The 23,485-nt window shown below is 49.1% G+C and overlaps 1 protein-coding gene across 2 annotated transcripts in view; it reads right to left on the bottom strand.

Annotated features, from left to right (window-relative positions):
* The window catches only part of INPP5A (inositol polyphosphate-5-phosphatase A), a 215,545-nt gene that overhangs the window by 147,938 nt on the left and 44,122 nt on the right, over positions 1-23,485 (bottom strand). For both annotated transcript variants that reach the window (XM_065672509.1, XM_065672510.1), the window contains exons 2-4: positions 17,246-17,287; positions 7,588-7,688; positions 5,498-5,585 (exon numbers count right to left, since the gene is read on the bottom strand). In XM_065672509.1, the coding sequence (XP_065528581.1) occupies positions 5,498-5,585; positions 7,588-7,688; positions 17,246-17,287 (231 nt within the window). The remainder of the gene's footprint in view (positions 1-5,497; positions 5,586-7,587; positions 7,689-17,245; positions 17,288-23,485) is intronic.

Below are 23,485 nucleotides of genomic sequence, written 5' to 3'. Positions count from 1 at the left end.
ACAGGATTTATGTACAAGATAAATTCATTTCAATTTCCTTTTTCAATTAATGGCCAATTATTCGAACTCAGCTCAACCAAAAATATTACTCAAGTATCATTAATCTAACAAAAATTAACTTTACTATTCTCCCAGTAATGAGCAGATATAATTTTAAGATAAAATAACACTTGAATAAGCATTGTCCATTCGCATTCTGGGGGCCACTGCTCAGCAGTGGAGCCCTCCCAGCCACACTGCCTTAGGTTACTGGTATTGAGGATAATGACTTGAGCAAAGGCCACACAGTGCTTTACCTTCCTTAACTCAAGACTCATTTTATATCTAAAACCTATTGGTTCAGTGTGCATGGAGCCAAGCAAAAACAATCAGGGAAAACACCTCAGCCTCCGTAACCCAATCACCGATGTGGCAGGGGGTGGGAGGAGAAAGCCTGTTAGAAAGTGGACTGTCACCTGCTGCATCTTCCATTAATAACCTCTCTTTGCCCATTTCCTGGGTGGTTGTTTAAGAGAAGTTTCATTTCAATAATTATCCCACAAAGCTTGAACTTTATAGAGGGCAGCAGCCACATGAGTGCAGCATCCTCTCCCCTTTCTGTTTATTTCTATTAGCAGTGCAAAGTAATATCTGCAGTTTATGGTGCTGCTGTTGCTTAAACACATATTCCTGATGTCAGAAACGCTACCTTTGAGAGTATCTTGCTTAAATCTGCTCTGTAATGAACTCATTCCAGTGCAATACATCCTCACTAGGAGGAGCAACCAGGAACTTCAGCATATCACAGGTAGAGCCCAACTTTTTTTCATTGCAAGGTTACTTGTGGGGCTAAGCAAGTGACAGGGAACTGAGGAATCTCTTGATCTTTAAAGAATAAATCTATTATGAGCAGCAAAGCAACTCCTGCTGTGCAGATCCTCTGCAACCCAGCCACGTGCTGCAGCCACCTCACAGCTCTGAACACACTCCCTAAAAACTTGTGGCATGAGCACTGGTTTGCCAGGAGCCCACAGGATCTGACTTACTGCAAGGAAGAGTCTCCCTCAACCTTCTGAAACCACAACAGGTATGTTTTAAGCTGTGCAGGGGTTGCTTCTGCTTTCTTTTAACAAAGAGAAGAAAAAGGGAAAGAATAAAACAATGTAAAACCTTAATTCCTGTGCAGCACTGGCACAGGGTGTCCGGAGAGGCTGTGGCTGCCCCATCCCTTGCAGTGCTCAAGGCCAGGTTGGACACAGGGGCTTGGAGCAAGCTGCTCCAGTGGGAGGGGTCCCTGCCCGTGGCAGGGGTTGGAGCTGGAGGAGCTTTAAGGTCCCTTCCAACCCAAACCATTCTGTGGTCTATAAATTGAATATTCCAGAAAATCAATAACTACAGAGCACCAAACAAAATGAGCTTTGATCCAATTACAAGAAAAATGTCACTGATTATACTGACATGTTTTCATATAAAAATTATTCTTGATTTGATGAAAACATCAATCTATTTCTGGCTGCTAGTCAGCTTCAGTATGAATGCTCTTGTTCCAGAATAAAAGCACCTCACTCACAATTAACTTAGGCTACCTGAGAAGTATCAACAGGTAAAAATAGCTGGGTCTGATGAACTTCTGAGTAACTCTTCACATAGAAAAATCAAGATTTATAATTTACCCTTTACCTGAAATATACCAAGTATGGCAAAATTAACAGAGAATGTAAATGCTAGGACATTGGGAAAAGTCAATACCACTGCAGAGACCCGCCTGATGAAGAATGAAGTCCATTGGGTGTACCCACAAATGAATAGGACAATTGTACTCAATTTCTCAGCTTCTCAAAATTGTACCTATTTCAGTCATTTTCACTAATAATACATTCTCCAACAGAAACTAAGATCTACTACATTACATTTTATAAGGTAATTATTTATAATTTACTAAGCTCTTCTAGATTACATTTTGTATCATGGTTTTAAAGAGCTCCACAAGAAGCAGAACTTTAAAAAGCACTGCCAAGCCATTTGAGTATCTGGACGCCTCTGGCTCTCACACGAGTCCGTTTGTCCACACCAGTTTGCCATCACTATTTCCAGTCATAACTGGAACACATCAAAGCTGCCCGTTTAGTTAATCTGAAGCTTCTGGGAAGCCGTCATTACGCCTGCAAAGGCTGTCATCCACAAGCTTCATTCATAACTGCTGGGAGCTCTTAACTTTGGCGCTGTCATCTTCCCAGGCAGATGAGCATTAGCTCTAATGTAGCAGCTTTCTGCCAAGAGATTAATCTTCAGCTGGATTTTACATTCTACAGAGCTGTGCAGCTCTAAAGTGTGAGGTGAGCTGCATCCCTGTGCTCCTCTGTGCTGCCCCGTGCGACCGCCGAGCCTCTGCTGCTGGGAACGCCTGGCCTGGAGGAAAGCCTTTGGACCTGCCTCTGCCTCCCAACCCCTCCCTTGGAGGCCACAAGCTGAGCACCCCACCAGGACCAGAGAGACCTGCTGTGAGCTGCCTGAGGGCCAGCACCATCCCACACGTCCCCCTCACCCCATGGGCTGCACTTTAGTTTGGGTGCATTGTTTGAGAAGTTTTGAGCGCAATGAATCCTACGTGGCTCCATCCTCTCACCTACAGCAAAATGAGACCAACCCAACCGATCCACAGTTTGCTCCCTGGTCACGACACCTGCCGCTCTCTCCACACAATTCCCAAACCAGTCTGTGCTACACCAAATTTGGTATACACAGCCATAAGTGACAAATGCCTGCTAACCTTTATTTATGTTTTGGACGATGTAAAATGAACTGGTTTGATCTTTAATACACAGTAAATTACTAGAGTTTTTAAAACCAAATCCCTTCATGAGAGACACCGCGTTAACACGTTGGGTTTTTTACATCTCAACACTTGTGAGAAACAGAACCCCCTGAGTCCCTGGTTGCCTTGAATGGGAACAGAAATGCTGCATGCTGAAGGGACAGGCTACTGTCAGTCCTAACACAGCCAAGCTGAGGAACTAGGGGCAGCGAAGCCTGATGTAGCTTTGCAGGAGCCAAGCCAAGGAAAGCTTTACTGGGGAAGTGCTGCCAAAACTGCCAGAAAAGGGGGTATAAGAGCAGCAGGGGTGAACATTGGCCAAACTGCAACTACGTGGGCTCCTCCGTTTCTGAGGAAATTAGCATTATGCAGCAATATATGTGATACATGTTTATACTTCAAAGACAGGGAGGTAATTATCACAGGCTACCATCTGCTGCCAATTCCATGCCTTAGAAGGGATGGAAAGAAACCCACAGAAGTTAAAGAACTTTGCAATCAAACAGAACTAATGAGAAAACAGGGAGATGCATAACATCCTGCGAGCCAAACCTCGCTGGAGATAAGACTGAAACTTTACCCTAAATGGCCACAGGAGCGTGGTGAAATCCCTGCTCAGACAGTCACCCACCACGGCCTCATACACACAGAGACTGGACAGAGGAGCTGGAGAGCTGCCAGTACAAATCACGTGTAAGAAACCCTTTCTATGAATGTCTGAGGCACAACAGGAGTCTCAGAACTCTGTTTGAAGACGGCCAGCATTAAGTGCCAACAAGTAGACTGTAAGAAGTTAAAAGCTTGAAAGACTCAGCTTGAACATGCATCCTCTCCTTTCTAGGTTTTCCTGCCTTAGCTCCAAGCCATGACTACTACAAGTTTAACACAGGAAGGTAAAAAATATTCCTCTAGCACACAGCATTTAAATCATCGCTCATCTTCTGGTTTTTCCCTTTTCCGCACTGAACAGATTCAGCTCTAAACAGAAGAAACCCAGAAACATTCTGCAAGTCACCCCCATCTTTTCATTATGCTCTTACAAGCTCTGAGGCAAGGACTGGACGCCAGAACACCCATACTGCCTTCACTGTGGCTGTACATGGGGACAAAGTCACCATCTCCCTCACAGTCCTTTCCCACCAGCTACGCTTGCAAGGATCACTTTCCATCTTGAGCCCCAGCACTGCAATGGCAGCTCATTTCTCGTCTGCTCACCACCACCTCTAAATCCTTCTGTCTGCTCCTTCCCAGACAGGGAGCCCCCTCTCTGCTGCACACATCTTACCAGCACAGTGGTACCACGTTCATCCTTATTTCCCAGTAACTTTGTTGTTGATTCTATCAGCAGCTTTACTGGTACAGGAAGCGCTACTTACAAACAGCCCTACATGTGGGGCTATGACAGACACCTTCACAAACCAGGAAAGCCTCGCCTTACTAAATACAGGATGAGGAGAAGAAGGTATGCAAAGTAACGGTTATGACATGAAAAGGAGAATTACAAAGGTGGTTGGGGAATACTGCAAGAAAACACGGTGCCTAGAAAATAATGCCAGTATGTGAAACAAGAAACCACACTATTGCTTGAACCAGGAACTTTGTAAAGTGGAGACTAACAGCACATGCTCTATGTCTAAGATTGGTGTCAACATCTTAAAAGAATCTTTTTATCCACCATAGTGGCATCAAAACCAAACGAGCCTCATGTTAAATAACTTGATACAATAAAGTACTGTGTCTTAACATTTTTAAGTTACAGATATTTAGCTACAGGTGTCACTGCACTCTACACTGTTCCCACATGAAGATCATGGATGATTACCCCTTTGTCCCACCATCACAGGTAAGTTTAGCCCAGAAGGGGCCCCTGGAAGTTACCCAGCCTGAGCCTCTGCTGAAAGCAAATCGGGTCATGCAGAGCCCTGACAGCTCCTCTCGCTGCATCAGGCCAGCAGCACAGCTCACGCTGGGGAGCCGAGCCCAGAGGCACCGGGAAGCCTGGGCCAGAGGGATCCTGTGAGCAGCACCCTGGGGAGAAGGCCGCTGCTGTTCTGGGAGGATGGGACATGTCACTGACCCACCTCTAAAGAGCGTTCTTTCCTGCACAATCTACCAGACATCACCTAAACAACCAGCAGACCTGTCCGCACATTGCACAGTCCCTGCAGCGACGGCACAGCCACTTCTGCTCTGCTCCACACCAGGCAGCTCCACACACGCGCTTTCACATTTCCCCACGCATCACTCGCACAGCAGCAGAGCCCTGAGCTCTGGTTCTTTGCATCACAGAGGCTGTGGAACAGCTCTAGAGGCTGGTAACACAAGTCTTGAGAGCTCTCCAAGCCCTGTCACCCGCTCCCCATGCTCCAGAGCCAGCACCTCTCACACCATCGGTCAACAATGTGCTGTCTTGAATGGAAGGTGGTTCTGACCCACCAAGAAGTTAGTTGTTGGAGGAGAAAGAAACCCTAAACAATAGCTTTAAACAAAAGGAAAGACTTCCTGTGTGCTGTGATGCTCATTTTAAAATGGATGCACAGCTGTGAAACCAGCCTTTTACACATCCTGCAAAGCAAACAGCCGCAGCAAAGACACAATCCCCACTGTGCCTGGAACAGCTCCCCCCCGACAACGCACGGCCCCAAACAGATTAGCAGAAGAAATTCACCAGTTGTTGAACTGAAGTTGTGAAATGAAATTTACCGTAAAATGTTCCTGTGACTTGTAGTTCTCATCCAGGTAAACCCGAGCTCGGTTGTAGTCCTTCATCGCATCACTCGATAGCAGTTCTCTAGAAGAGAAAGAAGAGTTTCAAAGTATAAAGGGACTCCACACTGCGTCAGCACGTTGTCCCTCCGGTACGGCGCCCAGTGCCCCCGCAGGAACCACGGGCCTTCGCCTCAGCGCCGCAGGGACTTGCGGGACCGCAGCTCCCCGCGGTGCAGCGCCCACCCCGCCGGCGCCGGGCTGCCCGCCCCGGCTGCCGCTGCAGCGGGAGCCACGGCGCTCCGCAGTGCGCGGGGACGCAGCCGAGGGCCGCAGCGCTCCGCAGACCCGTGCGGGTCACGCCAGAGGCCGCGGCCCGCGCCCCAGACCGCCACCGCCGGCCCCGGGGCCGGCGGGACCCGCACAGCCCGGCACAAGGCCCGTCCTCGGCAGGGCGCGCCGCTGCCAGCAGGGGGCGCTGCCGCACCGCCGCTCCCTCCAGCTCCGGCGCCCGTCGAGCGCCGAGCGGGCCGGGCCGAGCGCTGCCACGGGCGAGCCCCGGCTCCGGTCCGGCTCTGCCCCGGGCGAGCCCCGGGTCCGGTCCGGCGCTGCCCCGGGCGTGCTGCGGCAGCCGGGGCCGCTTTACGGAGGTTACTCCAGTCACCAGAAGCCCCTCGCGCAGGACGGGCTCCGCTGAGAACCGGCAATTCAGCACATCCGCGCCTCCTGGCTGCCCCACGCACAGAAACGACCTCTTCGATTTAAGCGTGCTTCAGCCTGAGCGGCCGAGCTACAGCTCTGAGCGCCGCACCCTGCCCGGCTGCGGCGTGCGCAGGAGCTGTGCTCCGCACCGCCTGCACCGCACCGCCCCGCCTGCCCCGACCCGAGCCCCGCCGTCGCCAGGACGTGCCCCCGCCGGCAGGCGCTGGGCTCACAACACGCAGCCTGGCGGCGGAGCCTCGGTGCTCTCACGCATGGAACTGCTCAACACAGGATCAGCAGCTGTGGCTGCCCCATCCCTGGCAGTGCTCAAGGCCAGGTTGGACACAGGGGCTTGGAGCAAGCTGCTCCAGTGGAAGGGGTCCCTGCCCGTGGCAGGGGTTGGAGCTGGATGAGCTCTAATACAAACCATCCTCTGATTCTATGATAATAAGCCTCATCTCAGAGATGATACCAAGCCAGATACATGCTCTGTATCTTGCACAATTATCTTGCCAGGACATGGCCAGGGAAGCCTTTTATTACTTTTTCTGATTTCTTAACAAACATAAAGCAGGAACACTTGGATAGTCACTTCCTTCTTGAAGGTCATATAACACACAGGAGTTGAAAAAGACTTAAACCCTTTTACAAATTTACATGTCTAATGACTTAGGATTATATACACATTACATACTGCTGCTTGCCAGTTACTTACTGTATTGGGTTTGTGCGACAAGGTTTTGGTAGCAGTGAGAGGAGTTACAGGGGTGGCTTCTGTGACAAGCTGCTAGAAACTTCCCCTGCATCCAATGGAGCCAATGCCAGCCAGCTCCATGATGGACCTGTCACCATGCAAGGCTGAGCCCATCAGCAATGGTGGGAGTGCCTCTGGAATAATGTATCTATGGAAGGGGGAAAGCTGCTGCACAACAGCAACCGCAGTGGAGAGAGGAGTGAGAAAAAGTGAGAGGAACAGCTCTGCAGACCCCACGGTCAGTGGGGCAGGAGGCAGGAGGTGCTCCAGGAGCCAGAGCAGAGGTGCCCCTGCAGCACAGGGTGCAGATCATGGAGGGCAGGCTGTGCCCCGGTGGCATGGCAGGGGAGGAGTGTGAGGAGGCCTCGCCAGAGGAGGAAGGAGCTGTGGGGGGAGGCGTTTTAAGATTTGGGTTTATTTCTCATTATCCTACCCTGATTTGATTGCCAGTAAATTAAACTGATTTCCCCAAGTCGAGTCTGTTTCACCAGTGATGGCAACTGCTGAATGAGCTCCCTGTCCTGATCTCGACCCACGAGCCTTTCATTGTGTTCTCTCCCTTGCCCAGCTGAGGAAGGCAGTGACAGAGCAGCTTTGGGGGCACCGTCCAGGATCAACCCTCCACACTTACTTCACAAACTTGTCCACATGAGACATGGAAGCTTCATAGTTTTTTCCTCCAAATTCTTGACAGTGCAGAGCCATGAAGTGGGGCTTGTGTGCATGTACAACCTGGAACAGACGGATGAACGAGTATTAACCGAGTTGTATCCACAGCTATGATCACGCAAGTGACAAATCCAGACATGGTATTTCTGAGGACTATCGGCTGTTACCTGAGCAGTAACAGCAGAACAGTCATCAGCAATTAGAGAAGCATCATTTGTTATGCACATGAAAGACTCCTAATGCGCAGTAATTGTATCTAGTATTTTTAGCTTGTATTTTCTTTTTTAAGCTATGAATTAGTTCCCTGGCATTTAAAACAAACTCTTCCAGCTTACCTCAGAGAGGACCTAACACCATGGAGATGATCAAAACATTTGCCTGTCTGGGAGCTGGAACTGAGTTCCAACTGAGTTCAAAACACCTGAATTCATTCACTAAGTGTTGGATTTTTTTCACTTTTAGGAAGTATCTGGCATTAGCTCATGGCAGAATGCTCATTAGCTGTCACATCAGATGGGTTCATTCATGGAGTACCGTATTTACAGAAACATCTAGGTAAATCACACACACACTACAGTATATATACACGTGTATCTAATGCAGGAGGCATATAAATCCATCACACTATTTCAAGTGTTAGTCCTGCATAATGCAAGCATCTTAAATACTAAATACTCAGCACCAGGATGCAATTACCATACTAAAACCCCACAACATACGCTTTTTTGGTCAGGCATCAAATCAAACAGACAGTATTTACAAGTTTGCTGCTGCTTTAAACACGTATTCAGCGGTATTCTGTCCTAATAACTTTTTTCTGCGTTACCTACACTGAGCATTGCAAACAACACATCTAAAAAGGTCTCCCTGTTGATAGAGACCTACAACTTGTATTTCATGTCTTACCATCATCTTGTGAATGAATGGACACAAGCCTCAGAACTATTTGCATTTTTAAAAAGGGTAACTCAAAAGGGTAAATTAAAGTCCAGAATAACCGGGTACCACACGGGGTAGGAACACATTAAAAAGCTGCTGTACAAGTTGGTGTTAGCTGTGACTGGGTGGCACTTGGCTCTCCCCACCACCACATGGGCCACGCTGACCCTGTGGCCATTCCCAGAAGGAACAGCCTGGTTTCCATGAGCTGCTTCAGGCAGAATAATGAATGAACTCTTCTCTCTGCAGGCTTTGGAGCTGCAGGGACAGGGCTCGCTATGGAGGGGGCACAACATCCTGTTCCCCCCTCTTGTGCTGGGGATGGCAGCAGACACGTGCAGGAGAGGGGCATGGTTACTGAGAGAGCAGTAACCTCAGCACACATGATGCAGAGTAACTGTAAAAATAACAGGGATAGCCCTGCTTCTGTGCTCGTTTCTTTGCTGCTGGTACCCTGCAGCTCTGACAAGGAACAGATGCAGTAAACCTTTGCAGTAGTGCTTTTAATCATGCAAATCAATAGTGACCAAAATTACTGTAAAAAGGTCTCTTAAAATGCTTCTTTTAAGCCAGAGTAGAGAGAAATTGTCATTTGATCTGAGGACAGAGCGCACAATTCCTCACCCTGACCACACTGATTCTCTCATTACAAAATCAAGCTCAAAGGCAATGAATTCAAGATTAGCAAAACCTGAAATGCAGCAGCTTGCCATGGAGCGCAAGGCAAAGCGTGATCCACCCTGCTCTTCCCAGGCACCTCCTTCTGACAGCAAGTGCCCCACAGCCCTCAAGCAGCGGGTGACAGTGCCTGTCCTGGCTGGGGGGGCTCCTCAGAGCACGCGTCCCATGTGCCCATCCAGCACAAAAGGGGCAGTCAACACCCTGGTCCTACCACTGGCTGGTGGCTCATCCTGTCCTGGGGACTCCTTTGGACAAGTCTCTTAGGCAGAGACCAGAGCCAGGGCCCCAGCACACAAGGGGCAGCTGTTCATGACCACCAGAGCCAGCAGGAGCACGCAGATCCCACAGGGAAGGCAGCACGTCACAGCATGTCTAACCTAAGGCAGGTCAGACTCGCAGAGAGGAGAAAACGGCTGCTGGTTCCCAAGTGACTTCAGACAAGTCACTTCCTCTTCTGTACTTGAGCTTCCCCATCATCGAAACAAATCTCGACACCGACCTGCTCGGTGAAGCATTCTGAGCTCAGCCACCAAAAGCGTTACTATATAAAGGAAAAAAGTAAATATTTCTCCCACATCCGCCCTCGTGGATCTTTGTGCGCTTGAGTCAGCTCAATAGTGCCAGTGTCTAGCTGCGATATACGGCTTTCCTGCTTTAAAACCAGGCTGTCACCAGCAAGAACTGGGAATGGGCTGGAGCAGGACCCAATGGCAAGTCCCAGTGGCTGGGGGGGAGGACATGGACACGGACTACAGAACAGATGGCTAAAAATCCATACCGAGAATGCAGTAAATTCCACCTGGCTGGGACATGAGCATTCTTTGCCTTTGATACTTGATGTAACTCTGAAAGCTTATAATAATACCAGCTGATTTTACAGATTCACACTTAAGATAAAGCTTTGCTGCAGAAGTTTTTCTTGTGTATCCTGTCCAACACCAGACAGGCCCTGAACAGGACACATCTGAAGTGGTTCCGAACACACAAGAAGCAGGTTTTGGCTACAACTACCAACATTCAGGGGAATTTCCAGAAAGGTCTAAAAGTCTACTTTACTTTCCAGCAAGAACTGTTGAACAGAAAGCTAAGAGCTGCACTAAGCTGTGGAAACCAAAGTCCAAGACCAGCTCCTCTATGTTCAAAGGTGTTAAACTCTGACGAGCCACAGCAGTGGGACGGGCACCCAAGCGTCCATAGGTGATCAACTAAAAATCAAGCATCTTTATGAAGTTCAACCTGTTGGATCATTTTCTTCACTATCTTGGAGATAAATATTAACCAAACACAGCCTGCGAAGTTGAACTTGTAACAGAGTTCATTTGTGGTCCCTAATAACATGCAGTCCAAACTCTCTGTGTGCTTTATTGCTCCCAATCAGTTTTGGCTTCCAAGTTCTGATCTTATCTTCTTGGACAGCTCTATGAAATTGCCATAATTAGGAAACACTTGCAACTATTTAATCTTGCAGAGCAAACATACCCAACTCTTACTGTTTCAAAGCAACAACATCCAGGAGCTGCCTACTGCAAACACAGCAAAACTGTGCTGGCAGGTTGTGCTGCTCACTCAAACTGCTACAGTTTGCAGCTTGCTTCAGTAAGCTCTCTCCTTTCGCAGCTAATAGAACTAATGACTGATAAGACAAAATAAAACAAATGGTTTCAAACAAGATCGAGGCAGAAGCTCTCCCACATCTCTGACTGATGAGTAACAGGGGGCCTTGAACTGGGAGTCCTGCCTGGAGGAAACACTCACAGCAACTTAGAGAAAAGACTCCAGGCGCTGCAGCGAGATGCAGGACACGGGTTGTTTGCATTCAAATCCTTCAGAGCTTGATCACAGCAGGTATTAAAGAATAAAGTTATACACCATTTTTTAATGAGGAAGCAGCCCTGGCTTAGCAGCAGTGAGAGGCTTTTGTGGCTTTCCTTGCAGGTTAAACCACAAAAACATGCCTGAAAATTAGTTACATCCTCTCATATAATAAATACCCTCCAACTGAGAGGCTCTGCTTCATTGCCTTTTACTAGTTTTCTACGGTTATGAAAGAACAAATAGTACACAATAATGAGTAATGAATACTTCAGAGTAGAAAACTCACAGTTGCCAGAGGTTAAAGATCTCACAAACACTGAATCTGCATCTACAGCAGCACAACATATTTACAAAGTTGGGCGTTATTCTCAATTTCTGAACAAAAAAACAGTGCACAGGAAGCCCCGACTGGAGCTTGGCTTGGGATACAGGTAACTGAGCAGGATGCTCCAACACAGGCAAGCACAAATACAAAACTGGTGAATCCCTGAAGCTGGCCCCTGCCCATTCCTCAGGTCCTTGTCTCTTTGGACATGGGACAGAACGGATGATAATGCCTATGCTGAGGGGTGCCTGAGCCCAGCATGAAGGGCTCTCCTGCATGGCCCTCACTGCTGGGTGCGGGTGCAGTGTACATCAGACATACACAAACCCTGACAACCCGACCTGAGGTGAAGGTCCCACCTGAGAAAGGCCAAAGATCTCAAGTCCCAAGGCTTGCTGGGTCTGCGCAGGGTGTTCATCACCCCTTCTAGTTAAACAGGTTTAAGCCCACTAAAATAACTAAACAACGGCCTTTGAGTGGCTGGGGTTTGGTTTGTTTTTCTTCTCCCTTCTTTAAGGAGGCTAATAACACACTGTTTCCATGCAGCAACACCAAGATGACCTTTAGCTTTTAGGTAAACTTTTAACTTCTGTATTGCTACAAACAGAGGCTCTAAACACTCTCAAACACATTAAGCAGCATGGAAAACTGCACTGGGGGGGGGAGTGATGAAATCACCCTCTGCCTCCACATTTTCATCTAAAGTGACCGTCTGCCAGGAATGCTACACAAAAGGGTTGTTGCTAAAGTTAGCCAAGAGTCTGAAGAGCTCCTCCCACCCCAAACCCCAGGCACGATGCAGCGGAGTACAAGGGATGGGGAAGGAAGGGGTGAGAGGGAGAAACCCTGTCAGTAAATAAACCAGGAAAAGTCCTTCCCGTGGGCCCTACGGCCCTTGCAAACAGCTCTTCGGTTGCTCTTGAAATTTCTTGTTCCCCTGTATTTTTGTCCCGCAAGCTGACATTAAGGCTGTGAGCCTGGATAGAGGCACTGCACACACCTGGGGCGAGCAAGACACCCATTTGCATGTTCTGTGAATGCTCTATTTGCATAAATCGAGTTCATAAAATCCTCCAGTTTCCTGTCGAGCACCAGACTGTTCCCATCACACACAACGCTCCAAACCACCATTCGCACAATCCGTTTTCTCTCTCCTCAGAACAGCCACTTTCCCTCCTTGCTTCCAAGGTGTGTTTTCGATTAAGAGTTTCTACTGGAAAGACGATGGGAGTCTAAACTAAAACAGTGAAGGCCCAAGTTACCAGTAACTACTCAGTACAAACAATGAGGTGCAACCCCCAGCACCAGGAGTTCGCTGAATCCTGTGTCCCTGTAAGGCAGCTTTCCTCCGTTCTCTGATTTCACAGAACCCCAGCCTGGTGTGGGTTGGAAGGGACCTTAAAGCTCCTCCAGCTCCAACCCCTGCCCCGGGCAGGGACCCCTCCCACTGGAGCAGCTTGCTCCAAGCCCCTGTGTCCAACCTGGCCTTGAGCACTGCCAGGGATGGGGCAGCCACAGCTTCTCTGGGCACCCTGTGCCAGCGCCTCAGCACCCTCACAGGGAAGAGCTTCTGCCTAAGAGCTCAGCTCAGCCTCCCCTCGGGCAGGTTCAAGCCATTCCCCTTGGCCTGTCCCTGCAGGCCCTTGTCCCAAGCCCCTCTCCAGGTTTCCTTTAGGCACTGGAGCTGCTCTAAGGTCTGCCCTTCAGGAGCCTTCCCTTCCCCATGACACGACACACTGGCTTGCAAGGCTTATCTGGAGTCCAGCAGATTTTTGTTTGTTTCTACAAACAGTAGTTTTGCACAAATCCCATTTTCTGCTTCGAACACCAGACACTGGAGCAAACCCTGCCCTCCCTGGAGCCACAGGACATCTGTCCCACCCCAGTACCCATCCTGCCACCCTCTGCACAACACTCGCACATTTCTCCAGCTCAGACCAGTGTTTGCGGTGCCGAGCTGTTCCAGAACACACCGACCGCCTTGTGCCTTTCACTCCATGCAGTGATCATGTGGGCAAGTGCAGCTCGCCCCAGAGCCAGGAGTCAGCAGCCAAGAGCTCTGACAGGGCCACCATTCACTGCATGGGCAAGAGAGAACAACCTCCCCAGCAAAGACACTCCTGAGAGAGAACTGTCTTCTCTTAACCACGCCTGTGTGATATTTAGGTGATTTTTAGCCAAACAATGGCTTGTTTGCTCTCCTTCCCTAAACGTGATGCCCAGCAGGTTGGATAACTCTTCTCATAGATATGTTATCAGAGAATCATAGAATCAAGTAGGTTGGAAAAGACCTTTAAGATCACCAAGTCCAGCCATTCCCCAGCACTGCCCAGGCTCTCGGCTACACGGTGTGTGAACACTTGCAGCAGGGGCGCTGATTCCACCACCTCTCATCCTCAGGCAGTATTCCCTGGCTTCAGGGACATTTAGCTTCCAACCACAGCTTATTTTTAACCACGGAAAAATAACCGAGTCTTTTGTAAAACCAGACACATACTTCCCACACCTTCCAAAGATTTTGGTGGCCTAGAGCCTGTTCTGAGCAGCCAGTTACCAGGGCTGCCACAAGCATCCAACTGAGCAAACGCTGTCAGCTTCCTGCACAACATACCTGCAAAACGTGACTGTCTTACGCCAGAGTCTAAACCGAACCAGAAGAGCCTGCAAATCCACAACATTTAAAGTAGCTGATAATGCTACCACTGAGGTTACCAAGATTCTTAATGAGCAAATGCCTTGATGAAAGAGAAGACTCAGAGACACTCCCGGCTGCCTTGCTCACATTAACTACAGAATTAGTGCAGTGATGCTAAGAGGGGAGGCCGGAACATTATAAAAGGAAAAAACCTGGGCCAATTCTCAGCCATATTTCAAGAGAGCAAGCTCCTAAAGCTTAGCTTGTGGACATGAATTGAACACAACTCTCCAGCTCCCTACAGAACAGGTACTTTCCTGGCCTCACAGAGGAAAGCTGAAAACACAGATCTGGGGAATCCCAGAGCACACAGATCACAAATTCACATACTCTGTGCTCCTTCTGAAGGCGTCACTAAACGACAATAGATGCTCAGAAGACTCTACACCTTCAGGCAACCACCACTTTAGCCTGCACCAAGGCAGAGGCAGCAGCTTGGGCAGGTTAGTTCTCACCTTTGAGGTGGCCATCACATGAGCAAACGTGTTCTTCATGCACTACCTCTGGGAGGGGGACAGAGAACAGGGAAGAAAGGAGGAGCATGGGAGTAGAGCTGATACCTGTTTCTGCTTCACAGGTGATGTAAAACACACTGACTTTGAAGCTGATGTTGTATTCACAGGAGAAGGAACATGGTGCTCCTCAGTCACGTGGTGGATGTGTTTGGTGATCCCATGTTTTAATCAGGTATGTATCTGATCAGTTTGTTGAGCATTCAGGGACAGAGGGATGGATTTTTCAGAGGCCTTTTCTCATTCCTAAGGTACCTCACTACTAGAGCACTACCAGAGATGCTGACTTTCTACTACCTCTGCTTGCAAAAGCTTGCTGGCTTCAAGCCTTCTTGTTTATCTACATGTAATGAGAACACAGCACCTATGGCTGATATCACACGGCAAAGTGTTATGAAGCCCCCAGACGAACACCATGCATTCACCCATCAGATCAAATGCAAAAAGCAGAGCACGGAGCAGGAAAAGCTGCACTATAAATTTAGCAATGGGAGACAAGCAAGTGTCCGGGACCCAGGCTGCTTTTTCCTCCTAGGTGCCTGCTGTCAGCACTGCCTCAAGGCCGCCGCTGTTCCAGGGCTACATGACATGCCTGGGAAAGGCCCCGCCAGCCCCAGCTCTGGGGAGCACGCCAAAAACCAGTACCTATAAATATCTGGAACCGAGCTCAGCTGAACTCCTCCTTCATTTTGCTTTACTTTTTCTTGGGGGAAGAGCAGCCTGTAAGAGTGAACCGGTACAAAGCCACCCTGTATTGGATAGTTCAGTCCATTCTAAACCACCAAGTCAGCTGTCGCCCAAAGTGCAGGTGCCACGCGGACAAGAGCAGAGATCAATGAATCCAAGGAAACCAGATCAGACAAACCAACATGTCTCAGCTGCATCAAGTGTGCTGTCAGCAAAAGCTTTATGGGCTGCCACACTGTAAGTTGTCATTAAAAACAGCCCTGAAAGATTGTTTTAAACATTTTTCCCCTGTTTGTATTTCTTGGACAAACTAATTTAACAGCATCGGATTTTCCATATTTTTCCTGTTAATAATGTAGGATATCTGCAGATCAATGGTTTAAAAATTTTAGTATGTGACATTTGGATGTTCTTTTAGTCCTCCGCATGCTACCGCATTCTCAGAAATGCATACAGCATCTACATCAATGAAAATGCAGAAAAGTGACTTGAATTTCCACATCACAACCATTAAAATCCTACTTTAATTTATTGGAACTTCAAAACAAGCCACCAAAACGCTCCTTCGTTGATCTGCTCTTTGTTGTCCACTCAGAGACACCTTTCCATCCTGCGGTTAATCTCTAGAAACATCCTACTGCGTTTGCTTTCTGTGGAGGTGGTTCTGAGCGTAGCACAAGACCTGGCCCTCGCGAGCTGCACTGACACAGCGACGTGCGCAAGCTGGGTTCCTCAGGAGGACGGAAAACACTCGTGGTCTGCGGTTTCCCTGGGTTTCAGTTCATGAAGAGTCATTTTCCATCCCTCCTCGTGAGCTGCGCTTTGCAGAGGCCTTGCACAAAGCCGCCAGGACTCAACCCCTGAACTGTACAGCCTGTGGAGCTGTTGTGTGTGCTGGGTGCTGCAGGGATGGGGCTGCGCTGCTGGAGCAGCCGGAGCAGCTCTTCCCAGGAGCTCTTAGCAAGTTTTATTCCACTTCCTACTGCGCTGTGAACACACGGAACCGGCCGTCCTGCTGCCAGCTGCGGGGAGGAAAAGGGTTCAAGGCTTCTGGACAGCCCAGTTCCTCCCAGCACACCCAGCGCACCCAGCGCTGCCCGTCACCCCCAGCAGACTCACCACCCTTTGCTTCCTTAATTCTGGTTTTCCTTTTAAATGCAGCTTTCTCTGACAGCAGTGGCACACAGGGACAGTGGACACGGCAAAAGGGTCAGGTCTACTCCAGCTCCGCCATCACTGGTCGACCACACACTTGATGGCCACATGGGAGTGTCACTGAATCATTTGTTTCCTATTCAGACATTCATATACACGATATTAACTGCACCAAAGACAGCCCATGTTCCGTTACACGCTCTGGTGCCTGCTCTAGGATACTACTGCTGCTGCTCATTTTTCCCCTCCTCTTCCTGTTTTCCACAAACGATTTGGAAGCATTTCCACAGCGCTGACCCTGTTTCGTAAACAAGTGAACATGTCCCAAGTCTCCCCGATAAAGATGCAGAAATAAGTAACAAGATGGAAAGAAATATGCAGTGACCTAAATCAAATGGAATCAAAACCAAGAAAAGACCTCTGTTTGTTTGTATTCACAGGAAGAGTCTTCCCTGAAGATATGGAAAAGGTTTAAACCAGGACTGACTGAGCAAGCAGCGCTTGAACATCACGTGCTTACAGCAGTAATCAATCAAGATGCATGAAGAAAAACAAACAGATGAATCATGTGTGAAGCTGACAGACAGTGAAGAACGTGAGACTGGTTCCTGCATCTCAGGCTTCTGCAAATCCTTCAACTTGCCGTATTCTGTATCATTGCAATAGAGGTCAGAGGCTGCACCAGGCTCCTGGGTTTGACTATAAACTAGTTCGTGACTTCAGCTTCACACAGCAAAACATCTCGACATTGTTCGTTACGCCAACAAACAAGTGTGCACAGAGCTTCATGGGAAACAAAGCTTCATCTTACCTGGTAAAATTCCCGAAGCCAGTTCTTCTGGAGATTTTCCGGCTGAAAAACAAAACAAAACCAAAACATTAACAATAGGAGAAATGTATTTGAATAATAATATCCCGATACTGGAAACAGTACTTTGTAGTAATATCCCATCCCTGGCAGTGTTCAAGGCCAGGCTGGACAGGGCTTGGAGCAAGCTGCTCTAGCGGAAGGTGTCCCTGCCCCTGGCAGGAGTTGGAACTGGAGGAGCTTTAAGCTCCCTTCCAACACAACCCAGGCTGGGATTCTGGCTTTCCTTAGTGCACTCAAGGGGGGAGTTTTTTCCACAAATAAAGAAAATAAAGCACAGACATTGGGATATTCCTCCGTGAGCACCAGTGACAAAGCTCTGCTTCTAGTTTCTGGGTCCCCTCTCCTCAGATTTTCTCTAAGAAGGTACATTTTGTACATGGCTTCACAACATTCACACACATACACAACTGTCAAGTAATTAAATCAACAGGCTCGATATGTATTGAAACATGTGCTCTTAGATGTACATGTTCATTGCATGACCTGCTGATACAACATCTTGCAATCTGTGCTTCCAGTTACATGGATTTACTTCTAATGACTTGGACCCGAGCAACAATCATGCTTCTGTGAGATGCTCAAGCATATCAGAGTCAAGGATAAAGTGGGAGAAGCATCTCCAGATAGCCCAGAAGTTATGAAAACTGAAGCAGCAAAAATACATGAAGTACAAAGTTCAGCCCTTTCAGAAACACAGCCCACCCCGGATACGGATCTGGAGGAGATAACTGATCTGCACACGTTAAATGTACAGCTACAAGAGAAACATTAGCTGAGTTCCATCTTCAACAACACTGCTTCTGGACAATTTTTGCATCATAGTGGGGAATAAAACCCAAATCAGGCTTTTCTCTCAGCAGCAGCAGGAAATTCAGGATCTGTGGGAGGCAGCAAAATGTACTGAACTGAAAACCAGAGCAATGCCTCAACATCCTCCCTTTAGCAACAGTCGTGACATCAGCTGCCTGTGGCAAATACACAGACATGGAATTCCTGCTTTGCTCTATTTCCCATCAAGTGTGTTAATTTCAAGTAGTTGCATACAACTTTAATCATTTCTACTGACTCTTGTTGCTTGGAGATTTGCCCATAGGTGGCTGCGCAGATTTGCAGAGTAAAAGTAAGATTTTTGTCTACAAACCTACTGAAGTCCTGCAGCTCCTGAGCCTACAAAGTCTACAGAAGCTTTTTGACAGCTGAGGGGGAAAAAGCACCACGTTTGCCCCTTGCTCTCTGCCACCTCCCTTTTGCTGATCACTCCTTGATGATTCCAGCATTCAGATGTTACCGGTCACAAAGGTGATGTTTTCACTCCTTAGAACAATCCCTGTCCCAGTGATGAGCTCTCTCAGTATCTCCTATGGATGCTGCTGCAGAGGCAGGGGATGGGTGAGCCTGAGCAGTGGCTCCTTGCTCAATGCCTGAAGCCGGCTGGGATGGAACTCGGCTTGAGATTTGGCTTCAGTTTGGGACAAACCATCCAGGGCTCCCATCCCTCCCCTGCCCAGCCCAGCTCCCAGGCACAACAGGGAAGCTGCAACATGGATCAAAACTGAAGGCAGCCAGGCAGTGATAGACGCTCTCGAAATGACATCCCATTAACTGCTTATTTAGCAACTTAACTCATTTCCTACTCATTCTGAACATACCAACAAAACCCACTGAATAACAGTAAGGACTGTTGCTTTCATAAAGCAGTAACGACAAAACAAGCAAACCAGGATTTACAGGAGACTTCTAACGTGGAGTTATGGAGACAGCACAGGATTGACGGGTTTGGGGTTTTTCTATCACTCTACAAAACATCTGAAACGGGAACATGATTTTGAAAGGCCAGATTCAAATTACGAATAACACAAGATCTTGGGGATTGCAAAATTAACATTTTCTGGTAGGTACAGAAACGCAATAAGCAAATCCTGTGTTGGGCACAAGCAGACGTGAGCAGGGCTGTGTATCCGTGTTCAGAACACACAGCGTGGCCTTACTCAGTAACAGGCAATTTTATGTCACAAACCCCACCCCACACACCCCTCACTTCTCTGTTTTTTTTCTACCGGTTGGAAGATGTCCTGGAGTCCGCCTGTGTTTTAAGAATGGCTGAAGTCAGTTAGTTCTGGAACACCTCTGAAGACAAACAAAGCCCACTTCAGCCTCTATTTACAGACAGGAGCTAAATGACAAGGAACACGAGATCCCAAAGAATTCAAACTTGGGCTTGGGGGAACGCACCCGAGCACAGGGCTTTGCACTGAGAGCCTCAACCAGTTTCAGACAGAATCTATGTTAAACATAAGCATAAGACTTTTATTGAGCAGGTTTTGAGCTTTTCAGTTCAAGCACAGTGCAAAGCTGTGACTACGGGTGGCACCAGCCACTGGCGATAACGTACATTGGCTGCAGCTTTTTAAGGGAGAAAGAACTGCTACCGATCAGAATATGTGAAGTCATTTATACTTGAGGAATCCCAGGGGAGAAAATGAAGTACACCCTTGCTTTTGCTTTTAAACACTCCTGCAAGTGGTAGAAGTTCCCCCATTTGCTACATGACTAAATGGAAACATTGTGAGGTTGAACAGGAAAACCACGCGTACATCAGAGGGAAGCTGACAAGAGGGCTCCAGGCCTCCAGCACCCAGCTCCTTGAGGCTGGGTTTGAGCAATCAGATCAAATACTGAAGAACTGGAGCCCAAACCAAGCAGCGACAGCAGCCCTGGACCAGCAGCCTGCGGGTGCTCCTTACAGCACAGGGACCCAAGGCCATGACCCAACTCTCCTACGAGTCCCAGTCCCCTCCCAGCACAGCACCTGAAGCCAAGGCCTGTTACCAGGAGGAGCAGCGATTCCGCTCCCGAGAGGGGATGAGCGGTTACTGGATTTTGCTTCCTGGGCTCCCAGTCCTCCTGCTGCCCTGGGACACTGCCTGCGGCAAGTGCCAAGGGCACATAGCTGGACTTGACAGCAATACAACACCATCAGAACGCCAACCAATGTGGACTCAGACTGCAGCAGCAGGAATTGGGGAACAGGGGTGCAAACCCAGATGGCCCTAGCTCTTACGCTTGGAGATGTAGTGGGGATCACTGGACCGTTCTCTGTCCTGTGGCCCTGCAAGATGAGTCACAGCAAAAAGCCAATGACACGCTTGCTCTGCCTCTACTACCCAGCCTGGGACAAGATGGGCAACACTACTGACATGTCCCCATGACAGCTTTGAGACGCTCAGATAACAGATACGTGCAGAGAACACCGCTGTACTGATCCGTACCTCCACTGGAGGAGATACGGACACTCACAGAAGACTTGGAGCTCCCTAGAAAATTCAGCATCTCAAACCTACATGAAACAAACCTACAGCACCTACATTTTGAAGGTAGACCAGGAACACATTCTCAACCACAAGCAATGATTAAACTAAAAGCTGCTAACAGCACTCCCGTTGCCACATTGAGCTATAAAGGTATCTACTAACCCACATATTTGTAAAAAGCAGGAGCAGCCTGCAAATAGATTCTTGTGGAGGAACAGTGCTTTGGGGTTGGTTTTGTTTTTAAAGGGGCTTTCTTTTCCTCCTGCTTTGGATCCCAGCAGTCACTACCTGGCAACCACAGCAGATGTTTTCTATGGAGCTGCTGCACAACGTCACCAGGTACATCAAGAACACCAGCTGAGGATGAAAGGCCACCATCCATTCCATCAGCGGCCTGGACAGCCCACACCTAATTCCTTGTGGACAAAGCTCAGCACAGCTCCATACCCTGCCCATGTAACCCCTCCCGACAGCCGCTGTGTTTTAACTGTACTGGCATAGGCCAGCGTTCAAAGAGAAGTGAACTGGGGTCAGTAAGCAGAGGTTCACTTCATTTCACAGCCTGGCTGCCTGCACAGCCCTTTAAATTGATCAGCCACAGAGAACAACGTCTTGGGGGGAGGCAGTTACAGAAATAACTCCAGAGCTAAGCCAGGCACGAGGTGAACTGAGTCACCCAGAGCTGCAGGACCTTTCCTCCTTCCTGCCTCCTCATCTGAGCAGCACACCACAGACACCAGGGCAGCGCAGTCAGGAGCGCCCATGGGCGAGGGATGCCTGCATGGGACCAAGGAGCCCTGTCCATTGTCAGCCCCAGGCACCGGCCATGGGCCGGCAGCTCAGTGCCCAGCTCCGAGGGGCCAGTTTCAAACAAGGTGCTTCTGTCCAGGTTGTTCTATCGCAGGTGAGAAGCGAGGGGTCAATGGATCATTGCAGCTCACAACCCAGGCCTTCTGAAGCGGTGACACCAGGAGGCAGGGGCCCAGTGAAATCTGAGTGGTGCAGAATGAAGCTTCCCTGCCTGCACATAAACTCCTTCTGGGATCCCACAGACCACGGGAAGGTTTGAAGAAGTGGTGACAGAAGCAGAGCTCAGAGCAGCAGGAGCAGCACCGGGAGATGCCAGTCAAGTCTCTTGGCAGGTAATTTTGGGAGACAAGGCGCTAATGAGGTGGCTGGGGCTGCCAACAGACTCCTCTGCGCAGGGCTGAGGTTCTGCTAAGCCCCTGCGGTCGCTGTGACCCCCGTCACCCACAGGTCAGGGTGACCATCACCTTGCTGGCTCTGCAGGACCCAACCCTGCCACGCTCCTGGCCACCGTGCCCCCCCCCCCCCCCCGCCTCCTCCTCTTCCTCCTCCTCCCATGGTGCCTCCACAACAGGACCACATCCTTCTGTTTTTACCACTCTGGTCAACCCCTGTAACCCAGCCCCTGCCTCAAGCTCCTCCCCAGTGGCCTCCCAATAAACGAGATCACTTTAAGTTATGAAGGACTGGAGATAACAACCAAGTGGAACAATAATTCATCTTCCTCTTATTTTTCCATCTAAGAATAGACACGTTATATTTCATGTCTTCCAGACTCTTTGGCCTTCTTCCCATCCTTTCTCTCCACACTCTGTCCTTCATTAAATTATCTCATTCTTTTCGTAATGTAACTGGAATTAATCTTCTCTTTGTCCTCGTCAATGCTAAATCCCTTTATAAGCATTCACCGATGAACCAATTTCTACCCGTTCACATTCTCCTGAGCACCAAGGGCTTCTTCCTTCACCACCCTGCCCTCACACGCAGGTCCCCTGCGCACATCCCTGTGCTGGCAGGCACTGAGCCTGTTCCGTGCTGCTTTGTTACAACTCTGGTGTAAATGAGACGTGAGCTGAGCAGATGGGCACCGGGCACCTCACACACACAGAACCTTGGGAAGTTCTTCGGGCTGCACTCAGCACGGGTCAGAACCACAGACCCGCAGGACGGTTTGTGCTGGAACTGGATGAGCTTTCAGGTCCCTTCCAACCCCTGCCACGGGCAGGGACCCCTTCCACTGGAGCAGCTTGCTCCAAGCCCCTGTGTTCAACCTGGCCTTGAGCACTGCCAGGGATGGGGCAGCCACAGCTTCTCTGGGCACTTCAGCACCCTCACAGGGAAGAACTTTGTCCAGAAACAGTCCAGAGGAGGCCACGGAGCTGCTGCGAGGGCTGGAGCAGCTCTGCTCTGGAGCCAGGCTGAGAGAGCTGGGCTGGGGCAGCCTGGACAAGAGAAGGCTCCTGAAGGGGAGACCTGAGAGCAGCTCCAGTGCCTGAAGGGGCTGCAGGGAACCTGGAGAGGGGCTTGGGACAAGGGCCTGTAGGGACAGGCCAAGGGGAATGGCTTGAACCTGCCCGAGGGGAGACTGAGATGAGCTCTTAGGAACTATCCCAGGGCCTTGAGGAGCACAGGTCTGGTTCCATTCTACCATCCCATCCAACAGCACACATCTTGACTCAACAAAGCCACAAATAGATGCCCTCCTCCCGAAACAAGCACTACTTGTTTCCAGACTGCAGAGCCACGTGGGGTCCATGTTAAAATAACAGCACACGCGTCCCGCTGCTCCCTTCAATTAAAAGTAATTTTCCCGGAATTCCAAATCCCACTAAAACCGTCTCTTTTCATGCCAAGTTTCCATATGAAGTCTATTTATGTCACACTGGTTACTGTACTGGTCAGGCTTATAAGGAAACATAGTTGTCCTGGGAACACACGGCTGCCACATGAGTCAGTAACATCCCCAAAACAAGTATCTTTTCAAACTGAACACACAGGCAGCCTCTCTTCTCCCCAGTGTTTCCATTCCTTACCAAATTACACCCCGCAGCCAAGAGAAAGC

The sequence above is a fragment of the Lathamus discolor genome, chromosome 3 (genome assembly GCF_037157495.1).
Source record: "Lathamus discolor isolate bLatDis1 chromosome 3, bLatDis1.hap1, whole genome shotgun sequence".
Lineage (NCBI taxonomy): Eukaryota > Metazoa > Chordata > Aves > Psittaciformes > Psittacidae > Lathamus > Lathamus discolor.
The sequence above is the reverse complement of the archived record's forward strand: the minus strand, read 5'-3'. Positions and strand labels throughout refer to the sequence as shown.